At 60.0% G+C, this 18,008-nt stretch overlaps 2 protein-coding genes across 2 annotated transcripts; both read left to right on the forward strand.

Moving 5' to 3' along the window:
* Positions 1–617: 617 nt before the first annotated feature.
* LOC132344572 (testis-specific Y-encoded protein 1-like) lies at positions 618–2,849 on the forward strand. Its single transcript, XM_059884237.1, has 6 exons — positions 618–741; positions 839–1,254; positions 2,042–2,119; positions 2,303–2,414; positions 2,510–2,655; positions 2,772–2,849. Exons 1-6 carry the CDS (start codon positions 618–620, stop codon positions 2,847–2,849), a joined length of 954 nt encoding a protein of 317 aa, XP_059740220.1.
* A 12,659-nt stretch (positions 2,850–15,508) lies between these two features.
* On the forward strand, positions 15,509–17,643 carry LOC132344573 (testis-specific Y-encoded protein 1-like; the record flags this gene model as incomplete). Its single annotated transcript, XM_059884238.1, has 6 exons — positions 15,509–15,524; positions 15,621–16,036; positions 16,836–16,913; positions 17,097–17,208; positions 17,304–17,449; positions 17,566–17,643. Coding segments are annotated over 6 exons (846 nt in total), but the record flags the coding sequence as incomplete, so codon positions are not given.
* Positions 17,644–18,008: the final 365 nt, after the last annotated feature.

Below are 18,008 nucleotides of genomic sequence, written 5' to 3' on the forward strand. Positions count from 1 at the left end.
GGGTTCTTCCCTACTCCCCTAGCATCCGGACAGCAGCAGGCTCTCTGTCCCTTGAAGAAAAGTATCCAGCCCCTTGGCACCCCTGCGTATCCCTTGGATACTCAGGGAGAGCTCTCAGTTATTGCCAGTCCCAGGGGACACAGGAGTGTGCGGTTCGGACTGCGGAGCAGGAACCCGTGCTTGGAATTTCCAGAGCCAGGTCAATGACAGCGCCTGGGGCTAGCCCGGCCACATGCAAAACCCTGTCCCTCCCTGGAGCAGAATCTGGCCACGTGGGGGCGCTGGAGCAGCACAGGAACCCCGGAAGATGCCCTCCGGTCTGGGGGCGTGTCCATAAGAGTGCCGCCCACTACCCTGTCGGCCATTGGTCTAGATTTGGGCCAGCAGTCTGTGCATGGCTCACAGCCTAGGCCCCCGCCTGTTCGCCGGATCTCCTAGGGCCCGTTCACCCCGTCCTGCGTTTCTGGCACCCCTTTCTTCGGCCTCACGCCAACACCCCCACACAGCAGCCCCCGCCTTCTGACAATCCCCCTCACTCCCCGCCCCCAAAAGAGCTAGTCGGTCCCACAGGTTTACTGCAGCCTGGGCCGCCATTACGCCCCACTTGTTGTGCTCTTATGTCGCGTCCCTTCGCCTCTGCCCCAGCTCGGGGTCACCGCCAAGGCCAAGAGGAACGTGAGAGGCGGTCAGAGGAAGGCGGGAGCGTCCCGGGACCCCGCACCTTCCAAGTTGTGAGCCCAGGTACTCAGGGGGCAGGGCCCCGCCCCCACCCGCCCCTCCCCCACCCCGCAGCCTGCCGTCGTGATGCAGTGCACAGCTGGGACCTTGTCACCAGCAGTTGTCACGCCAGGCCAAGAGGCCACCCTCTTCAGGGTGGAGGCGGTGGAGGAGGGCGAGGCCCTGGTGGACGGAGACGTGGCGGGGATCGGGCGGGAGTTCCAGCTGCTTGCGGAAGACATCGTGGAGGAGGTGGAGGTTGTGGCGGATGAGGAGCAGGAACAGCGGCCCTCCCAGGAGCTAGAGGAGAAGACGGTGGAGGAGCAGGGCCAGGAAAGGCCCGGAGGCCCTTGTGAGCGCCAGGAGCTGGATGCCCTGCAGGCACTGGCCGCCCTGCAGGTAGAACTGAGCTCTGAGCGTGAGCAAAACCGCAGGGCTTACGTTCAGTTCATGCGCAAGAACCATCAGAGGAGGAAGCGTCACTTGGCTCGGAGGAGCGCCATCATCCAGGGCATCCCTGGCTTCTGGGCCAAAGCTGTATCCTTTGCGCTGCTCCTTGGGGTCCGCTGCTCAGGAGGACGAGGAAGGGGAGAAGGGGCAGGAGCAGGCGGAGGGGGTGTAGGCGAGGGCACAGGAAGGGCGCCCGAGGCCACTGAAGGAAATGCGGTCCTGGGCAATTGGCAGGCTCCAAAGGCACAGCCGAGTAGGGCCTGGGCAGGGCCACAGGTGGACGTGTCGCAGCCATGCCTTTGAGTGTCTCCTTCAGGCCTGCATCTGAGGAGGCGCAGCCCCCGAGGCCTCTAAGTCAACATTGACCAGAGACGGTACACAAGAGCAGCGTTCGCAGACAGTTATTGGTGTAAATGTGGGTGATCCCGGCACATTGCTGGGACATGTGAGTCATTCACACACACACGCACACACGCACACGCACACACACACGTACACATAAACACACACACACATACCCAAGAAGCCCTTTACTTTCAGACACGGTTTGTCACAAGGACTGCAAGTCTGACCGTATAAGCAGTGACATGCCACTACCCAGCATACACAGGTCTGGAGGAGCAGAGTAGCGGTCAGAAACAGCCCCTGCTTGGGGAATGCAGATGCACACCATCCCAAGGGGCCCAGAGCCATGAGCGTGTCTGATGGTATGGCAGGTCCTGAGGATATCAGCAGTGGCCGGGCAAGAGGCAGTGCCCGCCAAGCTCCTTGCAGATGCGTGTTCCAGTATCCTTGTTCCACCCCAGACTAGGGCTGATGCTCCTGGCTCTTCTTGGCCGGCATGTGGCCTGAATGGCTCCTTGACCTAAAGCAGATTATGAGCCACCCTCAAGTCTCCGTCCTGATCAGCGACCAAGATCAAGACTTTCTCGGCTACATGATGGACTTGAAGGTCAGTGAGGGAGACTGAGGAAGGGTGGGTATGGGACCTGGCGGGGAGTGGGAGGAACGTGTTAGCCATGTTCCTGTGCTGTGAGACTTTGGAGAGGCATCGGGGAAGCTGATCATGCCTGCCTTGGAGGCAAGCTGAGGCCCCTAAAAGCTTGCACCTTTTCCCTCCTCGCTATCCTGGCAGGTGCAGGTGCGGAGCCATCCGCCGTCCCGCTGCAAGCTGATCTTTTCCTTTCGGGACAACCCCTACTTCTTGAACTCGGTGATCATTAAGGAGTATTACCTTGACATCACTGGTAAAAGGTGGCTCCCGGGGTGATGAGTGTGGGTGTGCAAGCGTGTGGATGATGCACCTGCGGTGTCCACCCCAGTCTCCCCTGTCTGTCTGCAGGGTACAGGGCACGTCGATCCACTCCAGTCCACTGGTTCTGGGACTTTGAATGGGGAGCCCCCAGCCGCAGGCTGGACACCAGGAGCCTTAACTTTCTCAACTGGCTGTCAGGCCACAACGGCCCAGAATCGAACAGGATTGCTGAGGTGGGGTTGCTTTGGGCTTGCACACAGTTGGTGGTTGATGTTGGAGTTCTTGGCTGCTCATGGGAGGGTTGGGAGCCTGGTCAGCCCCTGGCTGACCTTGCTCGTGTTGCCTGCAGATCATCAGCGAAGACGTGTGGGACGATCCCCTGAAGTACTACCTCAGGGAGGAAGGTTCGTCCGTGAGAGACAACTGACAGAAACACATGTGGTGATGGGGTCTGGAGGTAGGCCCCGTAGGGACAGCCGAATAGTAGCTGGGACACAGTACTTTCTTTCGCAAGTGGGGATGCTCAGGCTCATGCAAACTGGCTGCAGAGCCAGAACCTGAGTCAAGCATGTAGCAGGTGACTTGCTGAGACTGGGGGCTGGGGGGGGACTCGGTGTGTCTGAGAGCGCAGTAAGTCCCCCTCCAGTCAGCTGTGGTGGCAGCGCGAGAGTCCTAGGTGATACGACTAGAGGCAGGGTGAATTAAGTGCCTGTGTCAGAATCATCTGTCCTTGGGTCCTGCCATTCCCCCGGCGTCCTTCCTCTCACTGAGTTTGAGAATGCCTGGGCCCTTCACTTCCGCCCCTTAACCTAGGATGGCCTGTCATTGAAAGGGCGTCCTGTCCAGGGCCCCAGTGCACCTGTGCGCTGACTTTGGGATCTTGTGTGAATTTCCACATCCAATACTCTGATCTCACCAGCACCACACCTGCTGAGCTTGAAGTTGCTTCAGGGAAAATCCGGACGTCTCTGGGAGGAGGTGGACAGGGAGCCCCAAGGGCAGGACATGGTGCCTAGTGACACCATCTCCGTCATTGCTGGACACGGGTCTTCGGCTCCTGAAACCCCTGTGTTCCCTGTTTGCGTCCGTGTCCACGTGCCAAGCATGTGTGTGTGTACACGCGTGTGCTTGTGTCACCTGTCTTTATGCGGGGGTGTGTGTGTGTGTCCGGCCCAGGGCGGACGCAGAGATGAAGGCGACGGGAGAGGAGGTGACGAGCGACCAGAAGAGGAGGCACGAGGCGTCCCCAGGCTGACGGAGGTTGGTCACCGACTCTCCGCATGACCGTATCCGGGATGGGAATGAGGAAAAGATGGCCAGTGATACATCCTGCGGACCGTGGCTCGAGAAATCCGCAATTAGACCAAATCCAAAACACGCTCGCCACTTCTAACTTGTGGTTGTGTGTGCTTGGACCAGGGAGAGGGAAGTGCATGGTCTGAGGATTCCGCGAGGGCAAATCAGGTGGGGCGGGGCTTTGAAACCGCTGCCTGAGGAGCCCTCAGTCCATGGGGACGTGGGCTGGCCTCTGGAAATGGTGGGCGAGGGTATGGCTGGACCCGGGGTGGAGAGGAGGCCAAGTTCCTGTAGAGAAGAGCAGAGACCCGAAGGAGAAAGAGGCACAGATTGCCTGCTGCACTGGGGACTTGTTCCACACACGGAAGAAGGAGACCCGGGAGGGCCCTGGGCCAGTGCTGCCCAGGATCGGCCCATCGGCCCGCACGCTGTCTCCACGAGGGTGGCACACACTGGCATGATGCGAAACACAACGCAAGATGTGCTAAGCTAGGCTGTCCGTGCAAAACCACAGGCACGCGAGGAGAGACAGGGTGTGAGCGTGGCAGACGTCCAGGCATTTCCAGCCTCCTCGGCAGGGCAGAAAGGCGAGGGAGGCGCAGGTGTGGGTGTACGTGTGCGTCCCTCTGCCGGAGTGTGCCTGTGAGGGAGGGAAGAGGGAGGAAGCAAGGACGGTGGGCTACTTGCATGTGCCAAGGGACCTCGGGAGAATGGCAGACAGGGAAGCCCCTGGGGGCGGTTGAGAGCCTGCTGGTGGATTTCAGGGCCCAGGGGCTAGGCATTAGCGGCCCTGCCAAAGACACCCCATGGGTCGTGCTCCAAGTCCTGACGTGAATTCCTTCCTTCCTCTGGGGTCTTGCCCCCGGCTGTGGGGGTGGGGGGGTGGCCAGAGGGGCTAAGGGGTGCGTCTGCCCCAGACGGAGGTTTCTGGCAGCGTCGCTGGAGCAGAATCTCTGATTCTGTCGTAGGGCATCTGCACCAGATGACACTCAGAGGCACCCTGCCTTCCAGGTGACCGTCTTGGATGTCCCCGCGCCCAAGCGGGGACTGGCTTCCTTGGCATGTGGGCTGTGTAGGCAAGCAGGGATGCCTGACTGTCGGGAATTCTAGCTGGGCCTAATGAGAGCAACTGAAAGAGAGTCTTGGCATTTAGCAAAGCAGTGAGGCCCGGGTGGTACAAGGCCTCTTGGTGCCTTTGAGGTAGCAAAGCTGCTTTCTGCCCAGGGAGGCATGAGCTGTGGGCCCAGACAGGGCCGGGTGCCCAGGGCAGCATCGGTTCAGGGACTGAGTGCGTCTGGGTAGTGTTAAAGAGAAGGGACGGCGTGTAGGGTTGCCGCCTTACCTTTACGGCCTCAGGTTCCGTGCCTTGTATCGGAAGAGTGCCTGTATCCACGTGCTCCTTCTTCACAAGATTGGATCAGACCCAGGCCTGTCACAGTCTCTTGGGGCCCTTGCAGGCCCGGGCGTCTCTTTGGCCTTTTCCTGCTACAGGGAGACAGGGAGACAGGTGCACTCAGCAAGCTACACAGGTGGGAAGCACAGGGGCCTCACTCGGAGTGTTGTGGGCCCTGACGGCTGGTGGGCTAGCAACAGGGCCACGCCATTGACAAGGAACGACCTAGATAGATGCACACGGAGAAAGCGGTTCTCCAAGTCAGCGGAGGCCAGCGCTCCTTGTTTTCTGGTTCCCTGAGGGAAGGCACAGACAATGGATCCGGCCAACGTGACTGGTACTGTGAAGCTGTCCAAGGTGATGGGAGAAGGCAGAACACAGGCGCCTGTCACTCAGCTGGCCACAGCGAGCAAATCCTGGGTCCTGCCCTTGCCCAAACCCCCGACAAATACTCCTGAGCGCACATCTCGGTTCCCTGCACCGAACCAGGCCAGGTCCTGCACTTCTTCAAGCCCCCGACCGACACTCCTGGGCCAGCATCGGACTCTCAGGCATGTTCCTGGCCTTAGTCAAGCCCCCGGAACACATTCCTGAGCCCACAACGCGCTCTGTACCCCTGAACTACGGTGTGTCCTCCCCTTGTTCAAGCCCCCAGGAAACACTACTGAGCCCGCATCTCACTCGCTGCATTGAACCTGGCTGGCTCCTTGTCTTGTTCAAGCCCCCGACAGATACTCCGGAACCCACATCCCGGTCCCTGCACTGAAGCAGCCTGGGTGCTTCCCATGTTCAAGCCCCGACAAGCACTCCTGAGCCCACATCTCGGGCCCTGCACCGACGCAGTCTGGGTCCTGCCCTTGTTCAAGCCGCTGAACAAATACCCCTGAGCCGGCTTCTCTGTCCCTGCCGTGAACCAGGCCAGGAGCTGCACGTGTTGAAGCCACTGACCAACACTTCTGGGCCTGCATCTGATTCTCAGGCTGGTTCCTGGCCTGAGGTAAGCCCCCAGCAAACAGTATTGAGCCCACAGCTGGCTCCCTGCTCCTGAACTCAACTAAGGTGTGTCCTCCCCTTGTTCAACCACCCTCCCCCCCCCCCACCCCCCAGGAAACACCACTGTGCCCGCATCTCACTCGCTGCATTGAACCAGGCTGGGTCCTGCGCTTGTTCAAACCCCCGACAAATCCTCCTGAGCCCACCCCTCGGTCCCTGCACTGAACCAGGCTGGATCCTCCCTTTGTTCAAGCCCCTGACAAACACACCTGACACCACCTCTCGGTCCCGTCATCGAGCCAGGCTGGGTCCTGCCCATGATCAAGCAGCCGATAAACACTCCTTGGAGCACATCTCGGTCCCTGCACTGATCCAGGCTGGATCCTGCCCTTGTTCATCCCGACAGACACTCCCGAGGCCACAGCACAGTCCCTGTCATGACCCAGGCTGGGTCCTGCCTTTGTTCAAGCCCCCGACAAACACTCTTGAACCCACATCTCGGTCCATGCAACTGAATCGGGTCGGCCCTGCCCATGCCCAAGCTCTTTGTAGAACGCATATATCGTGTGTCAGGACTATAGGATGGCTGGTTTAGCTTGATCCTCTTGCTGCTCCAGGCCCCACAGGCTTGGGCCACAGGGCAGGCTGGGATGTGTTCTCACATGGAGAACAGAACCACTTTGAAAGGGCCTCCATAGGGTCGATGGCAGCCGTGCATGTCTCCGACACCGGTGAGTCGTGGGACTTAACGGGGAGCTGTCCTTAGCGTCTCCCTGGCCGGCATTCGCACAAGGTTCAGGGGGGGGGCCTCATGCCAGCAGAGCGGGCCTCGTTTCTCCCTCTGCGCACAGTGTGGCCACGGCACCTCAGGCTTGTGCAGCTTTCACGTCGGCCCAGCGAGGGAGGGAGGGTCGCCCGTCCCCTTCTGCGCTTCAGCAGTGACCGCCCACTGTTGGCTTTCAAGGTCGAGAAAGCACTCTCCGAACGTGTGGACTAAAACCCTCTGAACTCCCACCGGTGAAACTCACTCAGGACGAGAAGGGCTTGCCTTCACGCCAAGGATAAGCGTCTCTTCTGAGCGCTGGTGTCCACAGAGTTGCAGACGGCAACAGCACTACTTAGAGAGACGGAGACACACAGACACCAGCGCCTGCTACACACGCGGAAGGATTGCCCAACACAGTGCTATGCCAGAAGCAAAGATACAGAGACACAGAGCGAGCGCTGTACACTAAGGCGCTGGTGTTCCCGAACAGTGGAGATCCACTGTAGCACTGTAGGTGGGGTTCTTCCCTACTCCCCTAGCATCCGGACAGCAGCAGGCTCTCTGTCCCTTGAAGAAAAGTATCCAGCCCCTTGGCACCCCTGCGTATCCCTTGGATACTCAGGGAGAGCTCTCAGTTATTGCCAGTCCCAGGGGACACAGGAGTGTGCGGTTCGGATGGCGGAGCAGGAACCCGTGCTTGGAATTTCCAGAGCCAGGTCAATGACAGCGCCTGGGGCTAGCCCGGCCACATGCAAAACCCTGTCCCTCCCTGGAGCAGAATCTGGCCACGTGGGGGCGCTGGAGCAGCACAGGAACCCCGGAAGATGCCCTCCGGTCTGGGGGCGTGTCCATAAGAGTGCCGCCCACTACCCTGTCGGCCATTGGTCTAGATTTGGGCCAGCAGTCTGTGCATGGCTCACAGCCTAGGCCCCCGCCTGTTCGCCGGATCTCCTAGGGCCCGTTCACCCCGTCCTGCGTTTCTGGCACCCCTTTCTTCGGCCTCACGCCAACACCCCCACACAGCAGCCCCCGCCTTCTGACAATCCCCCTCACTCCCCGCCCCCAAAAGAGCTAGTCGGTCCCACAGGTTTACTGCAGCCTGGGCCGCCATTACGCCCCACTTGTTGTGCTCTTATGTCGCGTCCCTTCGCCTCTGCCCCAGCTCGGGGTCACCGCCAAGGCCAAGAGGAACGTGAGAGGCGGTCAGAGGAAGGCGGGAGCGTCCCGGGACCCCGCACCTTCCAAGTTGTGAGCCCAGGTACTCAGGGGGCAGGGCCCCGCCCCCACCCCCCCTCCCCCACCCCGCAGCCTGCCGTCGTGATGCAGTGCGCAGCTGGGACCTTGTCACCAGCAGTTGTCACGCCAGGCCAAGAGGCCACCCTCTTCAGGGTGGAGGCGGTGGAGGAGGGCGAGGCCCTGGTGGACCGAGACGTGGCGGGGATCGGGCGGGAGTTCCAGCTGCTTGCGGAAGACATCGTGGAGGAGGTGGAGGTTGTGGCGGATGAGGAGCAGGAACAGCGGCCCTCCCAGGAGCTAGAGGAGAAGACGGTGGAGGAGCAGGGCCAGGAAAGGCCCGGAGGCCCTTGTGAGCGCCAGGAGCTGGATGCCCTGCAGGCACTGGCCGCCCTGCAGGTAGAACTGAGCTCTGAGCGTGAGCAAAACCGCAGGGCTTACGTTCAGTTCATGCGCAAGAACCATCAGAGGAGGAAGCGTCACTTGGCTCAGAGGAGCGCCATCATCCAGGGCATCCCTGGCTTCTGGGCCAAAGCTGTATCCTTTGCGCTGCTCCTTGGGGTCCGCTGCTCAGGAGGACGAGGAAGGGGAGAAGGGGCAGGAGCAGGCGGAGGGGGTGGAGGTGAGGGCACAGGAAGGGCGCCGGAGGCCACTGAAGGAAATGCGGTCCTGGGCAATTGGCAGGCTCCAAAGGCACAGCCGAGTAGGGCCTGGGCAGGGCCACAGGTGGACGTGTCACAGCCATGCCTTTGAGTGTCTCCTTCAGGCCTGCATCTGAGGAGGCGCAGCCCCCGAGGCCTCTAAGTCAACATTGACCAGAGACGGTACACAAGAGCAGCGTTCGCAGACAGTTATTGGTGTAAATGTGGGTGATCCCGGCACATTGCTGGGACATGTGAGTCATTCACACACACACGCACACACGCACACGCACGCGCACACACACACACACGTACACATAAACACACACACACATACCCAAGAAGCCCTTTACTTTCAGACACGGTTTGTCACAAGGACTGCAAGTCTGACCGTATAAGCAGTGACATGCCACTACCCAGCATACACAGGTCTGGAGGAGCAGAGTAGCGGTCAGAAACAGCCCCTGCTTGGGGAATGCAGATGCACACCATCCCAAGGGGCCCAGAGCCATGAGCGTGTCTGATGGTATGGCAGGTCCTGAGGATATCAGCAGTGGCCGGGCAAGAGGCAGTGCCCGCCAAGCTCCTTGCAGTTGCGTGTTCCAGTATCCTTGTTCCACCCCAGACTAGGGCTGATGCTCCTGGCTCTTCTTGGCCGGCATGTGGCCTGAATGGCTCCTTGACCTAAAGCAGATTATGAGCCACCCTCAAGTCTCCGTCCTGATCAGCGACCAAGATCAAGACTTTCTCGGCTACATGATGGACTTGAAGGTCAGTGAGGGAGACTGAGGAAGGGTGGGTATGGGACCTGGCGGGGAGTGGGAGGAACGTGTTAGCCATGTTCCTGTGCTGTGAGACTTTGGAGAGGCATCGGGGAAGCTGATCATGCCTGCCTTGGAGGCAAGCTGAGGCCCCTAAAAGCTTGCACCTTTTCCCTCCTCGCTATCCTGGCAGGTGCAGGTGCGGAGCCATCCGCCGTCCCGCTGCAAGCTGATCTTTTCCTTTCGGGACAACCCCTACTTCTTGAACTCGGTGATCATTAAGGAGTATTACCTTGACATCACTGGTAAAAGGTGGCTCCCGGGGTGATGAGTGTGGGTGTGCAAGCGTGTGGATGATGCACCTGCGGTGTCCACCCCAGTCTCCCCTGTCTGTCTGCAGGGTACAGGGCACGTCGATCCACTCCAGTCCACTGGTTCTGGGACTTTGAACGGGGAGCCCCCAGCCGCAGGCTGGACACCAGGAGCCTTAACTTTCTCAACTGGCTGTCAGGCCACAACGGCCCAGAATCGAACAGGATTGCTGAGGTGGGGTTGCTTTGGGCTTGCACACAGTTGGTGGTTGATGTTGGAGTTCTTGGCTGCTCATGGGAGGGTTGGGAGCCTGGTCAGCCCCTGGCTGACCTTGCTCGTGTTGCCTGCAGATCATCAGCGAAGACGTGTGGGACGATCCCCTGAAGTACTACCTCAGGGAGGAAGGTTCGTCCGTGAGAGACAACTGACAGAAACACATGTGGTGATGGGGTCTGGAGGTAGGCCCCGTAGGGACAGCCGAATAGTAGCTGGGGCACAGTACTTTCTTTCGCAAGTGGGGATGCTCAGGCTCATGCAAACTGGCTGCAGAGCCAGAGCCTGAGTCAAGCATGTAGCAGGTGACTTGCTGAGACTGGGGGCTGGGGGGGACTCGGTGTGTCCGAGAGCGCAGTAAGTCCCCCTCCAGTCAGCTGTGGTGGCAGCGCGAGAGTCCTAGGTGATACGACTAGAGGCAGGGTGAATTAAGTGCCTGTGTCAGAATCATCTGTCCTTGGGTCCTGCCATTCCCCCGGCGTCCTTCCTCTCACTGAGTTTGAGAATGCCTGGGCCCTTCACTTCCGCCCCTTAACCTAGGATGGCCTGTCATTGAAAGGGCGTCCTGTCCAGGGCCCCAGTGCACCTGTGCGCTGACTTTGGGATCTTGTGTGAATTTCCACATCCAATACTCTGATCTCACCAGCACCACACCTGCTGAGCTTGAAGTTGCTTCAGGGAAAATCCGGACGTCTCTGGGAGGAGGTGGACAGGGAGCCCCAAGGGCAGGACATGGTGCCTAGTGACACCATCTCCGTCATTGCTGGACACGGGTCTTCGGCTCCTGAAACCCCTGTGTTCCCTGTTTGCGTCCGTGTCCACGTGCCAAGCATGTGTGTGTGTACACGCGTGTGCTTGTGTCACCTGTCTTTATGCGGGGGTGTGTGTGTGTGTCCGGCCCAGGGCGGACGCAGAGATGAAGGCGACGGGAGAGGAGGTGACGAGCGACCAGAAGAGGAGGCACGAGGCGTCCCCAGGCTGACGGAGGTTGGTCACCGACTCTCCGCATGACCGTATCCGGGATGGGAATGAGGAAAAGATGGCCAGTGATACCTGCGGACCGTGGCTCGAGAAATCCGCAATTAGACCAAATCCAAAACACGCTCGCCACTTCTAACTTGTGGTTGTGTGTGCTTGGACCAGGGAGAGGGAAGTGCATGGTCTGAGGATTCCGCGAGGGCAAATCAGGTGGGGCGGGGCTTTGAAACCGCTGCCTGAGGAGCCCTCAGTCCATGGGGACGTGGGCCGGCCTCTGGAAATGGTGGGCGAGGGTACGGCTGGACCCGGGGTGGAGAGGAGGCCAAGTTCCTGTAGAGAAGAGCAGAGACCCGAAGGAGAAAGAGGCACAGATTGCCTGCTGCACTGGGGACTTGTTCCACACACGGAAGAAGGAGACCCGGGAGGGCCCTGGGCCAGTGCTGCCCAGGATCGGCCCATCGGCCCGCACGCTGTCTCCACGAGGGTGGCACACACTGGCATGATGCGAAACACAACGCAAGATGTGCTAAGCTAGGCTGTCCGTGCAAAACCACAGGCACGCGAGGAGAGACAGGGTGTGAGCGTGGCAGACGTCCAGGCATTTCCAGCCTCCTCGGCAGGGCAGAAAGGCGAGGGAGGCGCAGGTGTGGGTGTACGTGTGCGTCCCTCTGCCGGAGTGTGCCTGTGAGGGAGGGAAGAGGGAGGAAGCAAGGACGGTGGGCTACTTGCATGTGCCAAGGGACCTCGGGAGAATGGCAGACAGGGAAGCCCCTGGGGGCGGTTGAGAGCCTGCTGGTGGATTTCAGGGCCCAGGGGCTAGGCATTAGCGGCCCTGCCAAAGACACCCCATGGGTCGTGCTCCAAGTCCTGACGTGAATTCCTTCCTTCCTCTGGGGTCTTGCCCCCGGCTGTGGGGGTGGGGGGTGGGGGGTGCCAGAGGGGCTAAGGGGCGCGTCTGCCCCAGACGGAGGTTTCTGGCAGCGTCGCTGGAGCAGAATCTCTGATTCTGTCGTAGGGCATCTGCACCAGATGACACTCAGAGGCACCCTGCCTTCCAGGTGACCGTCTTGGATGTCCCCGGGCCCAAGCGGGGACTGGCTTCCTTGGCATGTGGGCTGTGTAGGCAAGCAGGGATGCCTGACTGTCGGGAATTCTAGCTGGGCCTAATGAGAGCAACTGAAAGAGAGTCTTGGCATTTAGCAAAGCAGTGAGGCCCGGGTGGTACAAGGCCTCTTGGTGCCTTTGAGGTAGCAAAGCTGCTTTCTGCCCAGGGAGGCATGAGCTGTGGGCCCAGACAGGGCCGGGTGCCCAGGGCAGCATCGGTTCAGGGACTGAGTGCGTCTGGGTAGTGTTAAAGAGAAGGGACGGCGTGTAGGGTTGCCGCCTTACCTTTACGGCCTCAGGTTCCGTGCCTTGTATCGGAAGAGTGCCTGTATCCACGTGCTCCTTCTTCACAAGATTGGATCAGACCCAGGCCTGTCACAGTCTCTTGGGGCCCTTGCAGGCCCGGGCGTCTCTTTGGCCTTTTCCTGCTACAGGGAGACAGGGAGACAGGTGCACTCAGCAAGCTACACAGGTGGGAAGCACAGGGGCCTCACTCGGAGTGTTGTGGGCCCTGACGGCTGGTGGGCTAGCAACAGGGCCACGCCATTGACAAGGAACGACCTAGATAGATGCACACGGAGAAAGCGGTTCTCCAAGTCAGCGGAGGCCAGCGCTCCTTGTTTTCTGGTTCCCTGAGGGAAGGCACAGACAATGGATCCGGCCAACGTGACTGGTACTGTGAAGCTGTCCAAGGTGATGGGAGAAGGCAGAACACAGGCGCCTGTCACTCAGCTGGCCACAGCGAGCAAATCCTGGGTCCTGCCCTTGCCCAAACCCCCGACAAATACTCCTGAGCGCACATCTCGGTTCCCTGCACCGAACCAGGCCAGGTCCTGCACTTCTTCAAGCCCCCGACCGACACTCCTGGGCCAGCATCGGACTCTCAGGCTTGTTCCTGGCCTTAGTCAAGCCCCCGGAACACATTCCTGAGCCCACAACGCGCTCTGTACCCCTGAACTACGGTGTGTCCTCCCCTTGTTCAAGCCCCCAGGAAACACTACTGAGCCCGCATCTCACTCGCTGCATTGAACCTGGCTGGCTCCTTGTCTTGTTCAAGCCCCCGACAGATACTCCGGAACCCACATCCCGGTCCCTGCACTGAAGCAGCCTGGGTGCTTCCCATGTTCAAGCCCCGACAAGCACTCCTGAGCCCACATCTCGGGCCCTGCACCGACGCAGTCTGGGTCCTGCCCTTGTTCAAGCCGCTGAACAAATACCCCTGAGCCGGCTTCTCTGTCCCTGCCGTGAACCAGGCCAGGAGCTGCACGTGTTGAAGCCACTGACCAACACTTCTGGGCCTGCATCTGATTCTCAGGCTGGTTCCTGTCCTGAGGTAAGCCCCCAGCAAACAGTATTGAGCCCACAGCTGGCTCCCTGCTCCTGAACTCAACTAAGGTGTGTCCTCCCCTTGTTCAACCACCCTCCCCCCCCCAACCCCCAGGAAACACCACTGTGCCCGCATCTCACTCGCTGCATTGAACCAGGCTGGGTCCTGCGCTTGTTCAAACCCCCGACAAATCCTCCTGAGCCCACCCCTCGGTCCCTGCACTGAACCAGGCTGGATCCTCCCTTTGTTCAAGCCCCTGACAAACACACCTGACACCACCTCTCGGTCCCGTCATCGAGCCAGGCTGGGTCCTGCCCATGATCAAGCAGCCGATAAACACTCCTTGGAGCACATCTCGGTCCCTGCACTGATCCAGGCTGGATCCTGCCCTTGTTCATCCCGACAGACACTCCCGAGGCCACAGCACAGTCCCTGTCATGACCCAGGCTGGGTCCTGCCTTTGTTCAAGCCCCCGACAAACACTCTTGAGCCCACATCTCGGTCCATGCAACTGAATCGGGTCGGCCCTGCCCATGCCCAAGCTCTTTGTAGAACGCATATATCGTGTGTCAGGACTATAGGATGGCTGGTTTAGCTTGATCCTCTTGCTGCTCCAGGCCCCACAGGCTTGGGCCACAGGGCAGGCTGGGATGTGTTCTCACATGGAGAACAGAACCACTTTGAAAGGGCCTCCATAGGGTCGATGGCAGCCGTGCATGTCTCCGACACCGGTGAGTCGTGGGACTTAACGGGGAGCTGTCCTTAGCGTCTCCCTGGCCGACATTCGCACAAGGTTCAGGGGGGGGGGCCTCATGCCAGCAGAGCGGGCCTCGTTTCTCCCTCTGCGCACAGTGTGGCCACGGCACCTCAGGCTTGTGCAGCTTTCACGTCGGCCCAGCGAGGGAGGGAGGGTCGCCCGTCCCCTTCTGCGCTTCAGCAGTGACCGCCCACTGTTGGCTTTCAAGGTCGAGAAAGCACTCTCCGAACGTGTGGACTAAAACCCTCTGAACTCCCACCGGTGAAACTCACTCAGGACGAGAAGGGCTTGCCTTCACGCCAAGGATAAGCGTCTCTTCTGAGCGCTGGTGTCCACAGAGTTGCAGACGGCAACAGCACTACTTAGAGAGACGGAGACACACAGACACCAGCGCCTGCTACACACGCGGAAGGATTGCCCAACACAGTGCTATGCCAGAAGCAAAGATACAGAGACACAGAGCGAGCGCTGTACACTAAGGCGCTGGTGTTCCCGAACAGTGGAGATCCACTGTAGCACTGTAGGTGGGGTTCTTCCCTACTCCCCTAGCACCCGGACAGCAGCAGGCTCTCTGTCCCTTGAAGAAAAGTATCCAGCCCCTTGGCACCCCTGCGTATCCCTTGGATACTCAGGGAGAGCTCTCAGTTATTGCCAGTCCCAGGGGACACAGGAGTGTGCGGTTCGGATGGCGGAGCAGGAACCCGTGCTTGGAATTTCCAGAGCCAGGTCAATGACAGCGCCTGGGGCTAGCCCGGCCACATGCAAAACCCTGTCCCTCCCTGGAGCAGAATCTGGCCACGTGGGGGCGCTGGAGCAGCACAGGAACCCCGGAAGATGCCCTCCGGTCTGGGGGCGTGTCCATAAGAGTGCCGCCCACTACCCTGTCGGCCATTGGTCTAGATTTGGGCCAGCAGTCTGTGCATGGCTCACAGCCTAGGCCCCCGCCTGTTCGCCGGATCTCCTAGGGCCCGTTCACCCCGTCCTGCGTTTCTGGCACCCCTTTCTTCGGCCTCACGCCAACACCCCCACACACCAGCCCCCGCCTTCTGACAATCCCCCTCACTCCCCGCCCCCAAAAGAGCTAGTCGGTCCCACAGGTTTACTGCAGCCTGGGCCGCCATTACGCCCCACTTGTTGTGCTCTTATGTCGCGTCCCTTCGCCTCTGCCCCAGCTCGGGGTCACCGCCAAGGCCAAGAGGAACGTGAGAGGCGGTCAGAGGAAGGCGGGAGCGTCCCGGGACCCCGCACCTTCCAAGTTGTGAGCCCAGGTACTCAGGGGGCAGGGCCCCGCCCCCACCCCCCCTCCCCCACCCCGCAGCCTGCCGTCGTGATGCAGTGCGCAGCTGGGACCTTGTCACCAGCAGTTGTCACGCCAGGCCAAGAGGCCACCCTCTTCAGGGTGGAGGCGGTGGAGGAGGGCGAGGCCCTGGTGGACGGAGACGTGGCGGGGATCGGGCGGGAGTTCCAGCTGCTTGCGGAAGACATCGTGGAGGAGGTGGAGGTTGTGGCGGATGAGGAGCAGGAACAGCGGCCCTCCCAGGAGCTAGAGGAGAAGACGGTGGAGGAGCAGGGCCAGGAAAGGCCCGGAGGCCCTTGTGAGCGCCAGGAGCTGGATGCCCTGCAGGCACTGGCCGCCCTGCAGGTAGAACTGAGCTCTGAGCGTGAGCAAAACCGCAGGGCTTACGTTCAGTTCATGCGCAAGAACCATCAGAGGAGGAAGCGTCACTTGGCTCGGAGGAGCGCCATCATCCAGGGCATCCCTGGCTTCTGGGCCAAAGCTGTATCCTTTGCGCTGCTCCTTGGGGTGTGCTGCTCAGGAGGACGAGGAAGGGGAGAAGGGGCAGGAGCAGGCGGAGGGGGTGGAGGCGAGGGCACAGGAAGGGCGCCGGAGGCCACTGAAGGAAATGCGGTCCTGGGCAATTGGCAGGCTCCAAAGGCACAGCCGAGTAGGGCCTGGGCAGGGCCACAGGTGGACGTGTCGCAGCCATGCCTTTGAGTGTCTCCTTCAGGCCTGCATCTGAGGAGGCGCAGCCCCCGAGGCCTCTAAGTCAACATTGACCAGAGACGGTACACAAGAGCAGCGTTCGCAGACAGTTATTGGTGTAAATGTGGATGATCCCGGCACATTGCTGGGACATGTGAGTCATTCACACACACACGCACACACACACACACGCACACACACACACACACACACGTACACATAAACACACACACACATACCCAAGAAGCCCTTTACTTTCAGACACGGTTTGTCACAAGGACTGCAAGTCTGACCGTATAAGCAGTGACATGCCACTACCCAGCATACACAGGTCTGGAGGAGCAGAGTAGCGGTCAGAAACAGCCCCTGCTTGGGGAATGCAGATGCACACCATCCCAAGGGGCCCAGAGCCATGAGCGTGTCTGATGGTATGGCAGGTCCTGAGGATATCAGCAGTGGCCGGGCAAGAGGCAGTGCCCGCCAAGCTCCTTGCAGATGCGTGTTCCAGTATCCTTGTTCCACCCCAGACTAGGGCTGATGCTCCTGGCTCTTCTTGGCCGGCATGTGGCCTGAATGGCTCCTTGACCTAAAGCAGATTATGAGCCACCCTCAAGTCTCCGTCCTGATCAGCGACCAAGATCAAGACTTTCTCGGCTACATGATGGACTTGAAGGTCAGTGAGGGAGACTGAGGAAGGGTGGGTATGGGACCTGGCGGGGAGTGGGAGGAACGTGTTAGCCATGTTCCTGTGCTGTGAGACTTTGGAGAGGCATCGGGGAAGCTGATCATGCCTGCCTTGGAGGCAAGCTGAGGCCCCTAGAAGCTTGCACCTTTTCCCTCCTCGCTATCCTGGCAGGTGCAGGTGCGGAGCCATCCGCCGTCCCGCTGCAAGCTGATCTTTTCCTTTCGGGACAACCCCTACTTCTTGAACTCGGTGATCATTAAGGAGTATTACCTTGACATCACTGGTAAAAGGTGGCTCCCGGGGTGATGAGTGTGGGTGTGCAAGCGTGTGGATGATGCACCTGCGGTGTCCACCCCAGTCTCCCCTGTCTGTCTGCAGGGTACAGGGCACGTCGATCCACCCCAGTCCACTGGTTCTGGGACTTTGAACGGGGAGCCCCCAGCCGCAGGCTGGACACCAGGAGCCTTAACTTTCTCAACTGGCTGTCAGGCCACAACGGCCCAGAATCGAACAGGATTGCTGAGGTGGGGTTGCTTTGGGCTTGCACACAGTTGGTGGTTGATGTTGGAGTTCTTGGCTGCTCATGGGAGGGTTGGGAGCCTGGTCAGCCCCTGGCTGACCTTGCTCGTGTTGCCTGCAGATCATCAGCGAAGACGTGTGGGACGATCCCCTGAAGTACTACCTCAGGGAGGAAGGTTCGTCCGTGAGAGACAACTGACAGAAACACATGTGGTGATGGGGTCTGGAGGTAGGCCCCGTAGGGACAGCCGAATAGTAGCTGGGGCACAGTACTTTCTTTCGCAAGTGGGGATGCTCAGGCTCATGCAAACTGGCTGCAGAGCCAGAGCCTGAGTCAAGCATGTAGCAGGTGACTTGCTGAGACTGGGGGCTGGGGGGGACTCGGTGTGTCCGAGAGCGCAGTAAGTCCCCCTCCAGTCAGCTGTGGTGGCAGCGCGAGAGTCCTAGGTGATACGACTAGAGGCAGGGTGAATTAAGTGCCTGTGTCAGAATCATCTGTCCTTGGGTCCTGCCATTCCCCCGGCGTCCTTCCTCTCACTGAGTTTGAGAATGCCTGGGCCCTTC

The sequence above is a fragment of the Bos taurus genome, chromosome Y (assembly GCF_002263795.3).
Source record: "Bos taurus isolate L1 Dominette 01449 registration number 42190680 breed Hereford chromosome Y, ARS-UCD2.0, whole genome shotgun sequence".
Lineage (NCBI taxonomy): Eukaryota > Metazoa > Chordata > Mammalia > Artiodactyla > Bovidae > Bos > Bos taurus.